We start from the raw sequence: 18,617 nt of genomic DNA, 5'->3' as shown, positions 1-18,617 counted from the left end.
TTTCCTATCGATTAGTCACCCTATGGAGACTTGAATTCATGGATATTCTTTTGTTTTTATAATTTGATGACTGGCAGCTAGCGGTCGGTAGGAGACACAAACGGCCCTATTCTGGGCGCAGTCTTACCCATTATCCCTAAACTTCTTTGCCATTTTTTACTATTTTGAAAAACATTTTCAAATAGTTGAAACAGCAAATCTACAAGCTCACAATGTGTGTAGATCTCCTTTGTATCTCCTACCAGAACCGCTGCCTACCAGTCCGCTGGTCATCAAATTATTGGCTTAGGAATGCGACAAAAACAAAGAAAATTTCTTTTTTGGTGTGAATAATCGATAGAACTTTTTTTTTTTTGGGGCGAACTATCCCTTTAACACAAAAATACAAGGAGGAAGAAGAGAATGAGAAAAGGAAAATGTTTGCTAAGAGCATTTGGGTCTGTCACTCATCATCTCAGCAGCCTGTTCCAGGGACATTGCATGTACAGTAGGTGCCAGGGAGGGAAGTAGGCCAAAGGGCAGAACACTTCTCGCCCCCCTGCATCGCCCCCCTCCCTCACTACTACCATATATCTAAGGTACCGTCCCCTCTCATGTCTCTGTATTTGGTCTGGAAGGAATGAGACATGCTTGTCAGTGCATCAGTGATACCTATGCCAGAGCCAGAGACGCATTAGCTAATTTATAAAGGCCCAGAGACAGATATAGTGTAGAACAAATTTGTCCAGTACCGCCTGGGAAGAATGTTTAGCCCATGAAAGTGTGAATAACACAGGGAAGGGTGGGAAAGGGCAGATGTGATAGAGGGGGCAGTATGTGGCATTCGAGATAATGGGGGGAAAGGTTGCCTGTCTTTTAACAGCTGTTAAATGTAGAGAACATTTTGTGCCAAGTGGGGAGATGGGAAGTGACTGTGTGTGTGTGTGTGTGTGTGTGGAATGTGCAACTTGTGGACAAAATGAATTAGGCTTGCCTTTGAAGCTTAGGTGAGGGCAGCTATGTTGAGCAATTAGAGGCCAGATTTTCTCTCTTTATCTGCAGTTGAGCCAGGAGCCCCTATAAAATACCCCTTGACTACTCAATTAGGGCAAAGGTATAATGTCCATAGAGGTGCGTCATTCAGAGACAATTTGTTAAGGTGCAACACAAACAACATGCCATGTGGGAAGCTGTGGGGTAAACAGATCAGCCAGATCACAGAGATTGGTCATACTTTATAGTCGTTCAAAACAAATCCCACACTATTTGGCATCTGATCAAGGTCTCACCCAAGGGGGATGGGGCATGTGTGTATGTCCATGGGTGGGTATAGGGGTTATGTGTAGGGCATGTGTAAAGCTGTGTGTATGACTGTGTGGGTGTGTGTGCGTGCATGTGTGTGTGTGTGCGTGTGCATGTCTGCGTGTGTGTGATGTCTTTGATGTGTGTGTGATGTCTTCTTTGCCCCATGCGATTCAGGGTAATGCGTTAAATTAGCCCATTCTTGGCTTGGGCCGCAGCGTGGCGGTCCAGGCACCCTAGGCTGCAATGCCAGCCTGACAGCGTGTCGCGGGTTCGACTCCCGATCCCGACGACCTTTGCTGCGTGTCACCCCCCCATCTCTCTCCCCATTTCCTGTCAGTCTACTGTCATCTATCAATAAAAGGCAAAGATATCTTTAAAAAAAAAAAAAATTAGCCCATTCTTGTCCTGAAATGTATGTAAAATCTAATATCTCCCCCAGTCTATAGGGAATTGCCTTTAGTCTAGCGGTTGAAATGATGGCTTTCCACGCGGGAGACCAGAGTTTGAATTCTGGGCATTACACTTGTTTAAAGGTGCACAGACACAATGTTCTGATAACATGTTTTCTCCATCAATTAATCAGATCAAAACTATGATCTCTGATTGTAAACTTAAGAAATACACTTCAGTCATAAAAGAGGGACACACAAAAAAAACTACTTTTGAATATTGCAAAAGGAGGTATATCAAGACAGTACTGACCGGTGATCCCAGACTGTGACCTAGTTCATGGGCCAGGGTCAGCTGGACGTGTCGGGGTGGCAGGTAACGGCCATAGTTCTGAAGCGTGATCAGGCCTGTATTCAGACTGGAGTTACGACCGTCACGCATGGTCGTATGCTTTGAGCAAATTCCTCCCCAGTTACCTAAAGAGAGAAGAGAGAGAACAGGCGTGTGAATGTAAAATACAGAGCTTTAAGTCGCCAGATTTCACTTAATCGAGTGACAATGTCATGATAACAGCAACATTTGAGCTTTTGAATTATTGTTAAGGGACGTTCACACAAAGCACTATAATTATAACTAGATAGAGTTTTTTAAATTCTAACTCAAGTGGATGGCCACACCACAACTTTACTGAAGACAATGGTGAACATATAGTTATCGTTATTTTGCTTGGTGCGTGCAGCCCTTTATCCTGTACATGGCATCTGTTTGTTTGTTTGTTTGTGTTTTTATAACCATGATAACTTTCTTTCTTTTGGGTACAAAAGATCAGAGGCCAAGGTTACTGTCAAGGTCCAAATTGAGGACGGATGCGTATATTTTCATTAAACTTGTTGGGAATGATCAGTAGGCTGCCCCGGAAACGGGTTGAGGTCAAAGGTCAATGTCACAATCAAGAGATGGAGAACAAGAGATATTGTTGCGGGCAGGATTTTCACCCCAGGTGCATTGTTTTAATTTACGTTTGTGTTTGTTTGTGTTTGATGTTGTGTTTCTGGTTTGTATACATACAGGCATGAGACATGAGAGAGGGGACGGCACCTTAGATATATGGTAGTAGTGAGGGAGGGGGGCGACGCAGGGGGGGCGAGAAGTGTTCTGCTCTTTGGCCTACTTCCCTTTCACACAGTAGACACTGCAGGCAGCGTCCAACCAAACCAGCAGAAAGGAAGAGTACAACAATTAATGTACTCTAACTATGCATTCTAACTATCTACAGTATGCAAATACACTCACTCTCCATTACAGTTTCATAACTGGCCTTGCCCTCCTGGAAATACCATACCTTAAATCAACAGTGGTGTTTTTAGCTGCCGTTGCTTTATTGACTTCTGTGGCCCCCCTGTCGCGGAGGCATAGACAAACAGACAGACCTGCTGAGTGAGCACACCCTATGGCACTTCAAAGCGGACCTAAGGTTTCATATGGCCCTCTGCAGTATGTTTTTGGGTTTACATAATACTCCTGAAAATCACACTTAAAATTGCAAACAGCTGGTCTTGTTCACATGGACGGACGCATGGCAGAGCTGTGACATAATCTTTCAGCTAGACATCCTTAAGCTAGCTTTAGGACAGACAGTTTCAAGGTTATGTCCTTTGATAGGTCTCTGTGGCAAGATGTACGTGGATATAAAAGTAATTTACATTGTCTGCTTGAGGGTAGAATAGGACTGTATGGTCTTTGGGTTGGCCCAAGGTTGAATTCAATTAGTTTGTAGTTCATATGATGGAGCATTAAAAAAACAGGGTCATTTTTGCTTATTACACTCTAGCAGTGTAATATCTCCAAGCTGTGGACATCTAAGCTAAGGTCAAAGGTTTCTGTTAGAAAAATGATTATGCAGTTTGACTATAAGATCTTATACAGTACATCCATGGACTTCCTTCCACCTTTTATTTCCTCCTCCATCAACAACACCTCGGGTCCCGTTGGCTGACTCCCTCCATGCATGCCCAAATAGCTGGTTCAGGCAGGATGTCTCAGCAGTTTCCAAACTCACGTGAGATTTACGTAACAGCTTTTACATAATGAGATCGGTAGAACCAATCAGGTGATTTTGAGGGGGGGGTGGCGGTGCGGGGGTCGGGGGGTCAACATGAGGGTCAACAGCGTGAGGTCAACGTCTGCTCAAGTTACCTGTACAAGTCTGGGCTTACTGACTGACACTGCACAGTGGGGAACCAGCATGTTTTCCTTACACGAAGTGCGCATGTCCAGTGTTCCATCCAATAATAGTGACAGACACAGCCATAAACAAACTGCCCCCAACTCCTCTGGCAGAAACACAAAGGCGTTTGTATTTGACATTACATAATTGTTTTGGTCAGTATTTAGGAGGAGTTCCTAGAAGAACATAAGGGGGATCTTAATCAAATACTCTCCCACGTCAGTGGACAAAGCCAAGCTAGAGATAGGAGCATTGAGCGCACATAATACAGAATAGGCAAAATTGGGGTTTTCGTTTTTCAGCCGAGCTAGCTTTTCCCAGATAGTCAATTAATCACAAACTTTATCGACCAAGTCCTCCGCTTTTGACCTAAAATGCACCCCCCCAATGGGCTATTCAGGGAGCTGGATTTCCTAGAAAGAGCATTACAGAGGGTGTTTTGCTAGTCCTGTCCAAGCTGTGATTTTTGGCAAGGGTATTGGCTTGGCTGAGATGGACCGCGCTTTTGTCCCCCTCCTCTTTCTTTGTGTAGAGACGTCTACTGAAAGGCTCCTATTATTAGCACGCTGGATAAACATACACTCCACACGCAAACATCCTCCCAGATCAGTTACACCTAATGTTGCACACGTTTGTGTGCAGAATACCAACATTCTAACACCTATATGCTCAATCCACTCACCTCATCATAAAATATAAACATGCACAAGGATGAACTCACAAAATCGGACTCACTATCAGACGACGTGCATCGGCTGGCCACAGCATTTTTCCAAGATAATTGCGATGGGGCCACATAAAATACCTTCCCTGTGCTAGCTATAAGATCTACCGAAGGTCATGGGTCTACCTCTACTGAAAATTGTAACGGACTGAAGTCAGTTGGGACCAAATCTTTGAACGTCTGCCCTTTTCATGAAATAGTCTAGCTAGGCAGGTGAATCCAGATCCTATTATTGAAAGTGAATACACTTGTTGTAGACAACAGGGGCAGGCTAGAGAGGAATGTTAAGCCTTGACAACTATTTTGAAATTGACTGTGCATGAGGCAGCACGGCTCCAGGAGGGAGCTCAGAAATGTGTTTGTAAGGTTGACCACAGCGTGCAGATCTTTAGAACCATTGATTCCTTTGTGCTTTATTGTCTCTGTGAGAGCAGTGAGAATACCACATTATGTGTGTCTTGGCATTAAGGTAGTCTACTGTAGTGTGGTCTACAATGCCAAGTGCTTGTCAAAATTGGGGTATTTTCGGAGGTCGTGGCCTGAAAAGGTTGAGAATCACTGGGCTACTGTATGCAACAATGATGCAGGTATAGTGTGAAACCATAAGGCATAACAATTTAAGAGGTGAAAAGTAAAATCGTCATTGTTAATTTAAGTCTTCATAGAGTAAAACTATGTGTACTATCACCCTTCTTCTTGTATTGTTGTTTGTGCTTCTAGTGGACTATAACGATATGGTCTGTGTTTTTATTTATTTATTCAAAACTATTTTATTTGTCCAATCTCTCCAGATTCTTTCTCTCCAGGTTGTAAAATAAAAAGCTTTCTGGGACTGTTACAAATGTGGTTTTATAATAAGCAGACCTGGCAACACTGGCAGAGGGACAGAGGAGAGCGTAAGATTGCATTGGGGATAATGGCTGGAGCAGTCTTCTCTTAAAGGCAGGCGGTGATTGGTTTTATTATTGTAACGCCCAAACCACAGCTATGCATAATGTAACGGGTAGTGCAGGTGTTTTGCGGGTAAGGCAGGTGTCCCAAAAATACCAACTTTTGCACAGGAACGCCCCTTGCTCACTCCTAAATCCTCAAATAGTGGGTTTAGCCAGTATTGGCGATTATAGGGCCCATAGTGTTTTGTATTTGTTGATGACGTGTATTATTGTGTTATTTATATTTATATATTTTTATATTTATACATAGGACCACAATGCAAACAAGTCCCCAGGACTTTTTTGTGTTATCCTTTTAGTCTTAACCCATTAAGACCTGGAACGCATCTGTGTCACTTTTTGATTTGAGCTAAAAAGCGTCATTTTACACTTTGGCTATTCAAAAATAGGAGATCTACAAGCTCATAGCGCGGCACTCGTGCCGCGCTACGAGCTTGTAGATCTGCTATTTTTTGAAAAATCATGAAAATGTGTGCAAATCTTTATATATATGCCTCAGCAAATATAGCTGCTGCACAGGAGGGAGAGGAATGTTACCGATGGGAAAGCTTGAGTGGCGTGGAGGTTAGGGCCCCGATCCTCACCCAGCAGTATCACACTCCTGCACAGCAAAATCCCTGCATTCTGAAAGGTTCACTTCAACACCCTCAGTGTTAAATTAACGCTCAGGGGTTTTTGCAGTGCGGAGAGGTCAGAGGAGCAGTAGACTTGGGTGAATGATGGTCAGCCATCACCATGGTAACCGTGTCGTGGAATGCGGTCACCCGAACTCACTAAGGTGGTCTGTAGGTGGTGTGTGTGTGTGTGTGTGTGTGTGCGCGCGCGTGTGTGTGCATGTGTGTGTCTCAAGGGTTCAGTGCCCTCTGATCACATGCCATCAAGGAGGTCTGCTCTCACACCCCTCAGTTTAGCCAATCACAAGTTGCGAAAAAGACAATGTCATGGAAACAAGCAAGAAGAACCTCCCATGGCGGAGCCCCCCTCCCCCCTCCCACACCCACACACGCACAACCTCACAACCTCAGACCCCCCTCCTTCCAAAACAACAATAACACCACAGTGCGCGCTTTGTCACCAGACCCATGAGGCCACACCGTGACATTAAGACGTGTCACATTGTCTGCCATTGCGGCTGTTTCCATATTGGTTCATTTCTGCAGATTTGGAGTTGTGCGTACATGCAGTCTAAGGCGTCCAGAAAGCAAATTATTATATTAGTGATATTATTAAATATATCACCGGAAAATATAATGTTCCATATGCATGAGTAGTTTATAGAATTTCATTCTAAAACACAATATATCCACTGTAATACAAAATAAAAAAAATAACCAGAAATTCAGGACTCTAAAATAACAGTGATTACATTATAGTGGATCTCTTTAGGTCTATATATTTAGAGAAGATCTATTTACTAATGAATTCCACTGCATCTCAAATCCTTCAGAGAAGACCAGAGGGGAATGCAGCTTCACATGCAAACCACCCAGGAATGTTAATTGAGGAGTTCACTCACGTTGGCTTTTGGTCTCCCAAACCAAAACAACTTCTATATAATAAGCCTGCATTGAGAGTGTATATCTATAGATCTAGCAGCTCAATGGTTCATCAGTATCAATGAAACAAGAAAAGCTGGCATGCTTTGGCCCAGTTTGTGCCCCTCATAAGAAGTACATGTATTCATTGATTCCTGGCGGGAATTCAAGTGTCATAGTAAAAACAACAGTAAGAATGCAACACGGGAACAGGTACGAGCCAATAATAAATAAAATGAAGATAAAATAAAATAAGAATGAACATTCAGGTATTTGTTTCATTTACATCGCCTTCTACTTTTCAGTGAGCACTTAATCTAATAATAAATTAATAATCTAATTTATATATTGTGCATTTACAATATACAGCTCAATTCAAGCCAGTTTGGTGCATTTCTTTTCCCCTAAAAACACCTGCTCTCTGGGGTTCCGGGGATTAAACATTCAAGTGACCTCAATCTGCCTTGGAAACGAGCCTAACATGTTTGTGTGGGTGTAGTGTTGTTGGCGTCTGGCCATATTGTGTTGTGTCAACGCTGGGGATAAAATGAATGGTGAGAGCCAGAGAATGAGTAAATGTTCCCTGGCTCTCAGGATTCACATGGAGACATGGGCTGAGCAGGATAACAACACCAGCAAAGTACACACTTCACAATCTCTAAGTCCCCCACCTCAGAGCCTCCTTACCACACTACATGTGTGTCTATCATTTACTGCTGATACCACATCATCTATTTCAAATTATTTTGATAGCCTCTCATGATGATGAGAGGATGTCAGCAAATATGTATTACTAGACTTTCGGGCTGCTACGCCGGCTTCAAACCTAGTCCTATGTTGCGTTGATAAGAGGTCAGCGAAGTATGGCCATTTGAAGTGTTATACACTGCTATAACATTGCAGTGGAGCAGTGATGCACTTGCAGCACCCAGGTCCACTGTCGTACCTGTGCGACCTTGCGTTCGGGAGGTAGGGGTCTACGACCACTTGCTGGTAAAACCGGGACTGAACAGATTCACTTCCGGGTTGCACCATTCCGGGTTGCTGTGCCTTCAGCAATTACAACCAGTCCCATAAGACCACCTACCAATTTTGAAGCCTTTAGCATACTGGGAACTGGAGATATGGCTGTTTAAAGCCCAACCAATAGGAACACAGAGGGGGTGGGGCTTAAGCAATTACAGCCCGTCCCTATTGGGGCCTTTAGCATGCTGGGAAATGGAGTTATGGCTGTTTAAAGCCAATTCATCTCTCAAGAACAGATTCTGCTCTGCGTTTGAATCTGTCGGAGGGGTTCGTAATATCGCGTACGCACTGGTCTACAAGTGGGCGTGCCTTCAGATCAGGAAGCAGGCCACGCTTTACCCAATCAAATGTAGTGGGCGGGATTCACGTGTCCGTCGATCCTTCCCCACTCGAAACAAACCAAAACTAATTTAACAATAGCGTCCGCAGAGCAGACAAAACCACGGAAAGATACTCACATTTTAACTTACTCTTTCATCATAGAAACAAGTGGGCGTATAACCAAAACGATCCATGTTCTCTGGGAGAAGTGGTGTTAGTGTTCCGTGTAGAAATATTGTTAGTGGGAATGAAAACATAGTCGCACCACCGGAAGTGATGCGCTGAAGGCAGACCAAAACACCGGTTTCCTTGCGCACGGGTGCTACGTCAACTTCCTCCCAGAGCCAACTGAGATAGTCAAAAACAGCAGAGGGCGCTGTTTTTCCTTTTCATTTGGCGATGGGTTCCCAGATTGAAAGCCAATAGGAACACAGAGGGGGCGGGGCTTAAGCAATTACAGCCCGTCCCTATTGGCCATCTAAGCACCCACTAACCTCGCATCACCAGTCTTTCCAACTCGGAGGAAAGCCTGGTCTGCGTTACCAAAGACCCATATGATCCGGTCTAGGCCACGCCTACTGAAATTTGGTTCCCCAATCCCTATTTAAATGGAATAGAATTTCCCTGTGGGATTATACAGACGCTAAATAGTCTCCGGATAGTGCACGCACATTTACATTTAAAAAATAAGCTAAACTATGCCGCCGCATCAAGGATTTTATTAGGACGGACCTATTTTGGGGTGAGACGTCTTTCCGGTTCTGCCCATCCGGCCACTTTCTTTTTTTTTAACTTCCGCTCCCGACCGGATCATATACCCGAAATGGAATGCTGCCCAGGCTAAGCACCCACCAAGTTTGAGGGCTTTAGCATGCAGGTGTGACCCACCCATAATGTGTCACATTTTTGTGTTGATTTATTTATTTTATTTTGTGCTTTGAAATCGTTTTTGGAGCTGTCAGTGTTAATTTATCAGTATGAGTATTAAGCTTGGTCAGTAGAGGGCAGTATCAGAGTGTTTTCTCCCTCATGGGATACTATTACCTGCAGACAGGAAGCTCACGTCATTCCATTGAAAGCAACCAGTCTGAAAACAACTAAAACATTCTGTGTGCTTCTTTCTCCTGTTAAACAGGTTAGTTGTGGTGCACCAACTCACTAAATGGTATCAACGTGATCATTATAACATTAAGTACACGTTCTGATGGTGGAGCCTAACTCTAAAGTGTTTACAAGATGTGGTTATTGTTTGTGAATGAATCCAGTGCAGAACACAGTAGTTTGGCTGGAGCAATAAATGCAAAATGGCGACGTGAGTGCGCAATGTTTACATAGGAACTTCTGATCCTAATTCAGACTCCCATTAAGAGCTCCCGTTTTTGTATAAGTATTAAGAATGTATTTTGGTATATTTTGTGTGTTCTGTAAGAAGTTTGACATGCTACTTTATTCTGTTTGGACATGGTTATATAAGTTGAACTCTCAGGAATTGGTCAATGAACTTTTCAAGTACAGTAACTTAAAGCTGCATTACTAAAAAGAAGAAAAGTATAATTGCTTAAATGAAAATGGCTAAAAGTGCATTAAGTTAAAGGTGAATATTCTTGAGAAAGACAAGACAGTTAATGAAGGTCTGATTGGGTACTATATTGTATGTTTAAGTGATGATGTTGTGTAATAGGTTTGCTATGTGAAAATATATGGAAAAGTATATGGGAAAAACATGCAGTATTGTAAAGGTGATTAACTCCAGTGATACAGTTGTGGTTTAATTGAGTGTTTTGGTGAGTTGAAGACAAAGCAAAATACATTGAAATGATAATACAAAGTAACAAAAGAGATGGGAAACAAAGTAAATGTGAATTTGTGAATTCTGTGAATAATTTCCAATGAGAGCAACCAGTCTGAAAACAACTAAAACATTCTGTGTGCTTCTTTCTCCTGTTAAACAGGACATTATTATCTGTATGTTTGTCCTGGCTACCTGGGACCTGCAACACAGGGAACTGGAGTTATGGCAGCCCAGCCAATAGCAACACAGAGTGGGCGGAGCAATGGTGAACCTGAGGCACCCAGGTGTGGCTATTCTGATGGTAGAGCCCTGGCCAGTGTTGGTGCCAAGTTTGGTGCGGATCGGAGCAACGGTGAGTCTCGCAGGTCCGCATGTTACGTTTGTGGCGTCCAACCACCCACCCACCCACATTTACTCACTAGGCAATTTCAATATAGGATGTATTAAATAATACTCTGTGGCGGGTCACATACGATATTCTTATGTGCATTTGAATCCAGCTTTCCACCTATTATTAGACTGGAGTGTTTGTCTAGAGTTGACAGTAACATACGTAAATATTTTAGAACCAAATCTAATGGACCACATTTAGCCTAAGCAACTACCTTGTGTGCAGCATTGCTACTGTCAGCAGTACCAAAAGTGTGTGCGTGCGTGCGTGCGTGCGTGCGTGCGCGCGCATGTGTGTGCGCGCGTGTGTGCGTATGCACGTGTGCATGTGTGTATCTCACCAGCCTTGCCCTCCCAGGCCAGGCCCAGCACACCACTGTAATCTCTGTTAGTTAGCAGGTAGGACAGACAGTAGTTCCCCCAATTACTCTCAGAGAACAGGCTGAGCAACTTCTCTGGTCCAATGTATGGGCGATGCAGAGGGTTCTTCTTGTCCTCCTCATGGATGACCTGAACGATGACAAACATACATGGATGGATAGATAGAGACAAAACAACTCCACTCTGTATAGAATGCAAGCTTGCCTAACACTGCCCACACTGTGAGAACATTGAGAAAGGAAATAGATTGTATTTCAAGTCATTTTAAACTTGGCACTGGAGGTCTCCTGTTTCCCAATTCAGTGACTTACTGACTTCACATGCCTATTCCAGGAAATCCATAGAGCACATGTAGACACCACCCGAGATGATCCCCATTATGTCTATTACAGGCTATTTCCAAACAATTCCACAGAGCATCCAGTATTCAGTTCAGTCTAATGAAAAGAAATAGAGAGGAACACGAATGCCAGTCTGTGAATTGTGAATGCTCAAGCCAGGATAACTATTGCTATTACCATTACGTTGGGATGTCAGTGGCCAACATCTGACGTGGTTAGTTGTAGGTACGCTCGGGCCTTTGGGACAATGTGACTCAATGCATTCTGAGAAATCTTACTGTTAGGGACTTCAATTTGAAGTTGATCAGTTTGATGCCATCAAAGTCCACCTTGTCGTAGATATCATTTATCGCACGGATATATGAAGCAACCTGCAGAAGAAACACACGAAACACAGAACAACCCTGTGCGTTATGCCTTGACTTTCATATGCTTGCGGAGATGTGTTTGTGTTGTGATTTATTTCCAGGCATGAGTTGAATAATATTTGCAAATGCTTTTTAGGGTTTGATTTTAACCAATATTGAAGTGACAGATGTGTGATGTTTGCACCAGGTTTAGTATTTTTTTATTTTTTTTATTTGCACATTTAAAAAAAATGTTGGGCGTAATATTGGGTTGGGATGTGTAGGTGAGATTTAGAAAACCCTGTGGGGTTTATAAAGTTAAAATACTGTTAGGGACTTACAATACGTAATACAATAAAATAATTTGTACAATAACATAATCATTAATACAATACAATAATTAGTACAACATAATCATGGGAAATTATTTGAAAAGTTATAAAGTTACTATATAGTTTATTTTTTCTGCAATTGAGAACTCCTAGGATGACTGAGAGATTTGGATGACAAATGAATGACTAGCCAAGGAGCTACAGCCTCCGATGCCCCCTGCTGTTGTTTACAGTTCATATCTGATGCAGGTGGGATATAAGTTACAATTTTACAAAGTCAGGTAATCTGCAAAATAGCCGTAATGTGTTTTTCAGCGTGGGTGGCACTGGTAATCACTTGCTCTCAGACGGCGGGCACATGCAGACCAGTCACATGTACAGGTCGAAGTCTATGGAATCACTTTTCCACTCCAGCAAACACCCAAGCGGTATATACACAGTAACAGTCTGCCAGGGATTTTCCATGGCGGTCAATATTGACAACCTGCAAGGTTGGAGACCAAGGCCCTCGCTTCACAGCAGCCCGCTTGTAGTGGACATGAATCATGTCCACTACAAGCGGGCTGCTGTGACTGACAACACCATTTTATCTGTTGACGCTCGTACGTACGTCACATTAACACAGCATCAAAGGGTACAAAAAAAAGGACTGCGTCAGATCAGAGAAAACGTATTGTGAATTATTCAATCTGTTTGGGATGGAAAGAATTTCCACATAAGATTAAAGGCCAAGATCAGAGTTTCTGGTGTACAAATATCTGCTTTCATTCTTTTCTGTTAAAACAAGTCAACAAGTCTAATAACTGTGAGTCCACCCTGTCCACCAGTCCTCAGCCATTACAGGTTACTGTGTGCAGTTTGTGAACAAGTCTGCACATATCACAATACAGTGTTCAGAGGTGAAGCTGCACTATACAGGCTTATGTGCCCTAGTGTTCACAAGAACAATGTTCATTCATATAACTAAGAGACCCCCCCCCCCCATTCACAGCATAGACTTTTTCTTTTATCAAACGTCTACTTTTCTCCCCGATTTTATCATTATGCCAATTCCCCCCCACAGTAGTCCCTGTCACTGCCAATCCCTACTGTTGGTCGGGGGTGGGGGCTACAGTATAGATAGACAACCACAACCATGTGTCTCCTCTAATACACATGGGATCATCATCCACTTCTTTTCACCTGCTATCCCTCCCAGTTCTGCTCCCTGCCGTCTTCCCGGTCAAGCCAGAGGCACCGTGGAGGAATTGAACCCCAGTACTCCACAGTGGCGCCACCCAGACATAGTATTGATTTTCAACTACAATTATGTTTGCTTTTTATCTCACCAGATTTAAGGCTTTCATGGCTGGTTGGTTCTGAATTTGTGATATAGGGGGTGACATCATGCATGTATAGCGGCATGATCGGTTGACTTTTGAGGGGACAGACATATCTTAGATTTTATATGCTCCTTTGAATATAATGGACATTTTTTCAAGTTATATTTTCTTTATTTTAGAATTAAAAAATAAAAGAAAAAAAGAATGACATGCAGCACAGAGCCCTGGGTCAGATGTGTTAAATATATATTTGTTATATTCGTATGATATGGCATTTTTGAGTGCTCGTGGGATTTACGTCCATCTAAAATGGTAGAAGCTGCACAGGACCCATATCCAGCAATGGGACAATGCTAACAAAGTGTAAAGTGTCAGTGTGGAGTAGGGATCTGGGTAACAAGAATAATGTGATCACGTCCCATGGGCCACTCTTTTAGGTTTCACCACAAACATAGACAAAAAGAGTGCATGGCATTGCAGGCAGCAAGTCCAGCAGGCGGTCAACTTTCACCCAAGTCTACTACACTGGTCCTCATAGTTCATCATAAAAGAACTGGCATATGGCCTGACAAGACACACTGACAACAAGACAAGACACACACAGAAAAGACACATTGTCAAATCTAATAGGGTTACAACTTACAAGCATGCTTTTTGATCTGTAAAGAACTGTCACGATCTTGGCCTCTGCCCTGGCTCTCTGTGTCCCTCCCTGACCAGTTTTGCCCCTAATGTGACTCTGCCCTTGCCCAGTGTGTTCTTGCCCTCATTCTGCTCACCCCCTCCCCTCTCTGTGTGGCCCTGATCGAGAGACTGGTTCCACCTGGGAACCCAGCTGTGGCGCATCTGAGTTAATGAGACTGGCAGAGTATTTAAGATGTGCTGTGTGCTCATTAAGTGTGAGTTATTATTACCCTATGCGAATTTTCGCCAGTAAAGAGGTTTCAGTTTGACAATTTATTTTGTTTTTAGATTGTTTTCTGCATTTTGGCTCCTACATTTCATCAGCGGGTGTGTGGTCAAGAGCAGAGGAGAGAAGGTTAAAAAGGTTTATTTGACATTTCACAATTTTCAAGTCAATACGCCCACCTAAGCCAAAGGAGGTGACACATGAAAATGGAGGCGTAATCGTCTACTTCTGTAGCGAGAAAATCTGGCTTTTGTTGACGCCGGGCCTGTAAAAGTATTTTTTAAGGGAGGCCATAACACTACTTAGCTAGACCTTCTAAGCAATTAGTACAGGCCTACTAATAGACTTGGTATGGCAGCAGTAATGGTCTTGCTACATACTGATTGTTGCAATTGAAATGGAAAATGGAAGGGTAACGGAGGAAAGCAGCCAAGCAACACTTGAACTTGCTGAGTTTGCCAAGTGGAGGTGGCAGCAGCCTTGGCACACATGGTGGTACCCTAATGGCCCCATGATCCCTGGCCTGAGAGTAAGAAGATACATGGCCTCTTCCTTGTGCCATGTGCAATGCTATAGCAGCTGTGTGTGTGTCTTTTAGAGGGCTTGGCAGTAGGCCCTTGTGGCTTTATTCACCCAAGTAGCAGCAACAGCTTGGTCTTTTATGGGCACTGTTCTGGCTCTCAATAGACATTAGTGTGCTACCTCAAAACAAATTGCCCTCCTCTGGAGAGCCATTGAAAGTTGGACATTAAACGGGAAGCAAAATAAGAGCAGAATTCCAATGTAAGTGAATATAAACACTTTATCCACATTGGTGGATGCTTATATATTAATGGAGACATAATGACCATTAGACTACTGTAGCTTTGAACCAACAAGAGTTTTGCCTTTTGACTGAGATCACAACATGAGTGTTCTGAAATATTTGAGACGTGTTATCGTAACAAATAATACATGAAAGGCCATGGTATATTGTGATTACATCACAATTACAGGTGCCTTAAATGCCCAGCTGTGGTGTAATACAATCACAACCTTGAGTGTAGTATTGCTTTTAAAACATTGTTACCATTAGCAGCAAGATTCACTATTTATTTTACTAACCAAAACCTAGTATTACACCATAGACCCAATATTTAATCAAGTCTAATCTGTCACAGGTCCTGGTTTCATGATCTACACATGTATTGCTCAATATGAGTCATTGCATTTGTTTTCCAGACAACAAACAATACTCAAAACGCCCATTTCAAGCCAATCATTAACCAAGAAAATTACAAATACTCAAAATAACCAGTGAACTTTTGTCCAGATTCTACCTCTGCCATAAACTTGTATCCACATCCTACCTATTTCATGGATTCTTTTTCCATGTCCTACCCTCACCTCTGTCATAAACTTTCATCCACATTCTACCTCTGCCATAAACTTTCATCCACATTCTACCTCAGCCATAAACTTCGATCCACTTTTTACCTCTGCCATGAACTTCTGTTCATACCTGTGCCATGCAGATTGAGTCCACCCCACAATAGGTTTGTGAATAAACAATTTTTTGTAAATTTTTTTGTCTAATTAATTAATTGCCCTAAAAATAACGGACTGCTTAAATATACTGTAGATCCTTTTTATTGATGTGCTTTAAAATGTATGTTACATTCCCCCATTCACACACTAGACAATGAGAAAAAAAGCATTGATTAATGCTTTCATTTAATACATTGAGGAATAATTGTGAACGAGGAACTGCCCCTGGAACGAAATGGCAGTAACGTCTCTGATTCGCCGGTTGAGTGGAGAAGCAGTAAACATGGCAGGTGCTACCGGCGGACCTCGTCCTTTGTCTGCAGTGTGAATCGTCAAAGGACGCTGTTTTCTGCTCTCTCTTTAGGTTCCTTTGTGCCCAGTGTCCTCTCAGACATGAATTCTACCACACCGCCAGGGAACCGTGTTTGGCGTGACATGTTGTGACACTTATGGTGACAGTTCAGCAGCATCATGCGGTGGCACTTTAGCTTGCACTGTTTGGGCTAATAACAGTTATCAGCCCTTGGGCTGATTAGGCCTATAGTCCTCTATTTGTGATTTTACCACTCTACTCACACAGGGGAAATAAAGGCTAGGTATATGTTATATAGGAAATTAGGTGGAGGGAACTCATGGAGTTCTTCTGTAGCAGCAGTTCCTACAGTTCCTTTTCTGAATCACTTGAAAATTTCGAAAGCGTTTGTGGCCCACCCATCTTACCACTTAACACGGCAGCCTTTCGGCCGCCCATGTCTATTTTAATTATCAATCGATTGTTTTACGGCTTAGACCAGTGGAAACAACATAGTCTACATAGTATCCTATTTGGTCAGTATCGTAATGAAAAGTAATGTTTCAAGGTTTTAAAGAAAACATATAATATACATTTTCTTTTCACATTATTTAATGTTATGTTATCAATAAAGTATTAGTGTTTTGCCAATTATTTGGGGGTCCACTTGCAATATCCCCATGGCCCACAGGTTGGAAAATGCTGTACTATAGCTGTTTTCCTGTATTGGGACATCCCACCATGCATTATTGCTGTCCATAACTGTGGACTAATCACCTGTGCCACAACAGCCTCAACAGTCCTGAACTTCTTATAGTAGAGGTGGTCGGCATGGAGATGGAGGAGGCAGCTGGTCTTTGATTCATCAACGGTTCTCCTGGCCCGGGTGGATGGCATCTCCTGTGGGAGAATTCACACGTGAAGCAACCAGCAAAGGAGAGCACATACTATATGACGGAATACACCTTTTCTGTGTGTGTGCCTCGGCTATATAATCATTTTGACATGTGGAAAGTCATTATCCTTTGTGATTTGAATAGGGTTTGACACCAGATCATGGCTTAAGATCAGAGGAAATGAGCGTTGGATTATGTTCTTCATATCAGTGTGTGTCTTCCATTTTGTCAAGCTGTCTCTACACTGCGTGTGACAAAGTGTAGGCACGTTTCCTACAGGGGAAAATGATATATGTGAGGGTGACAGAAACTGAGAGCTGGCCTGACACAGATATTGGACACTCCACTGGGAATGCCTTCTGTTTGAACCATTGCATGACCTCAGAAGTGACCAACCACTGGAATGATGCAGGCATGGAGCAATTGTGTATTCACACAACTGCCTCAGTATCCATGGTATGGACGAATTGTCAGCCAAGAGATAACAATAGTCCTGATGGAGCTGATAGCCGACCTGACAATCATCTTTACCAGCTGTTTATTGAACACGTTTACAGTGTGGTCCAAGTCACCTGACTAATTTATTTATGACCTGCAATCGCTACTGTGAGAGTTGTGGAAGTTCAGCCGGTAAACAAGCGGATCTGTTTTCACTATATGAGTCACCATGTGGCCTTCCCTTTTTCTTAAATATATTTTTATGACATCTTGGTTGGAACAAGGTAGTGGTAGTGACTCAACAGGCTAAAATAAAAGTTACACCAATGACCACATTCATAATAAGGGAAGTTCGAATTGGTGAATCATACACGCTAGTCAAGTGTTTATGAGATAATTTAGATTTTTTTCAACACTCATTTTGGGTTCAATTTCCTGGGGGGCGGGGTTCATGCCTCTGCTTTTGATATCTCTCATGTCATTAATTGTTATCACCATTGGGGATATTTTATGTTTTATTCGTTCTTCTGGTCAAATATATGGCTATATTTCCTTCTGTGAAATTTAGAATGATATGTTAGATAACATCACAGTTTAATAATGTAATAATATTTGTTTTATGTTAACCACATTAACCCTGACATCCCTATGTGGGCAAAGTTTATTGGTGAAGTCTGGACTGTCCCACCTCTTTGGGTGTTAGGCTCTGGGCAAGGCGCTGGAGACTGTCTGCACCGCAGAACCCATCAGAACCGCTTCCCACGGATGGGGGTACTGCATAGAAACAAACATACAGTACAGAGTATAGTAATATACTGTAGATGTACAAACACAAAACTGACATTTTTTATCTCTCTCTCACATGCTGTATATCCTTCAAATGTCCCCTGAACCCTGCAACACATAGACTCCACTGTTCCAAGTCAAAACTATACGTAACAGATTTACAGATATTTCTTCACATTGTGACAAATGTAATGCAATAGAGTCAAACCTTTTTCACAGCTTCGCCCTTTGTCTTCAGACACAGAAATATTGGAATACGATTCTTTCAATATCGCGTCAAATCACGTCATATCCTGCAGAATGCAACCAGACCAGTATTGGTTGGGTAGCTTGTCAATCAAGAGCGGGGTCGGGGAATGAATGCTATTGGTTGTATAGCTTGTCAATCAAATCATCCCGCCTC

The 18,617-nt window shown here is 42.6% G+C and overlaps 1 protein-coding gene across 1 annotated transcript in view; it reads right to left on the bottom strand.

Moving 5' to 3' along the window:
* The window catches only part of LOC311052648 (disintegrin and metalloproteinase domain-containing protein 10), a 38,711-nt gene that overhangs the window by 9,447 nt on the left and 10,647 nt on the right, over positions 1 to 18,617 (bottom strand). The window contains exons 5-9 of the mRNA XM_084067722.1: positions 18,117 to 18,202; positions 16,872 to 16,994; positions 11,643 to 11,735; positions 10,984 to 11,152; positions 1,987 to 2,150 (exon numbers count right to left, since the gene is read on the bottom strand). Coding sequence (XP_083923848.1) covers positions 1,987 to 2,150; positions 10,984 to 11,152; positions 11,643 to 11,735; positions 16,872 to 16,994; positions 18,117 to 18,202 — 635 coding nt within the window. The remainder of the gene's footprint in view (positions 1 to 1,986; positions 2,151 to 10,983; positions 11,153 to 11,642; positions 11,736 to 16,871; positions 16,995 to 18,116; positions 18,203 to 18,617) is intronic.

Source organism: Gymnoscopelus microlampas, assembly GCF_963454915.1.
Source record: "Gymnoscopelus microlampas genome assembly, chromosome: 9".
In the NCBI taxonomy this organism is placed as follows: Eukaryota; Metazoa; Chordata; class Actinopteri; order Myctophiformes; family Myctophidae; genus Gymnoscopelus; species Gymnoscopelus microlampas.
Note: the sequence above shows the minus strand (reverse complement) of the source record. Positions and strands in the feature narration are given on the sequence as shown.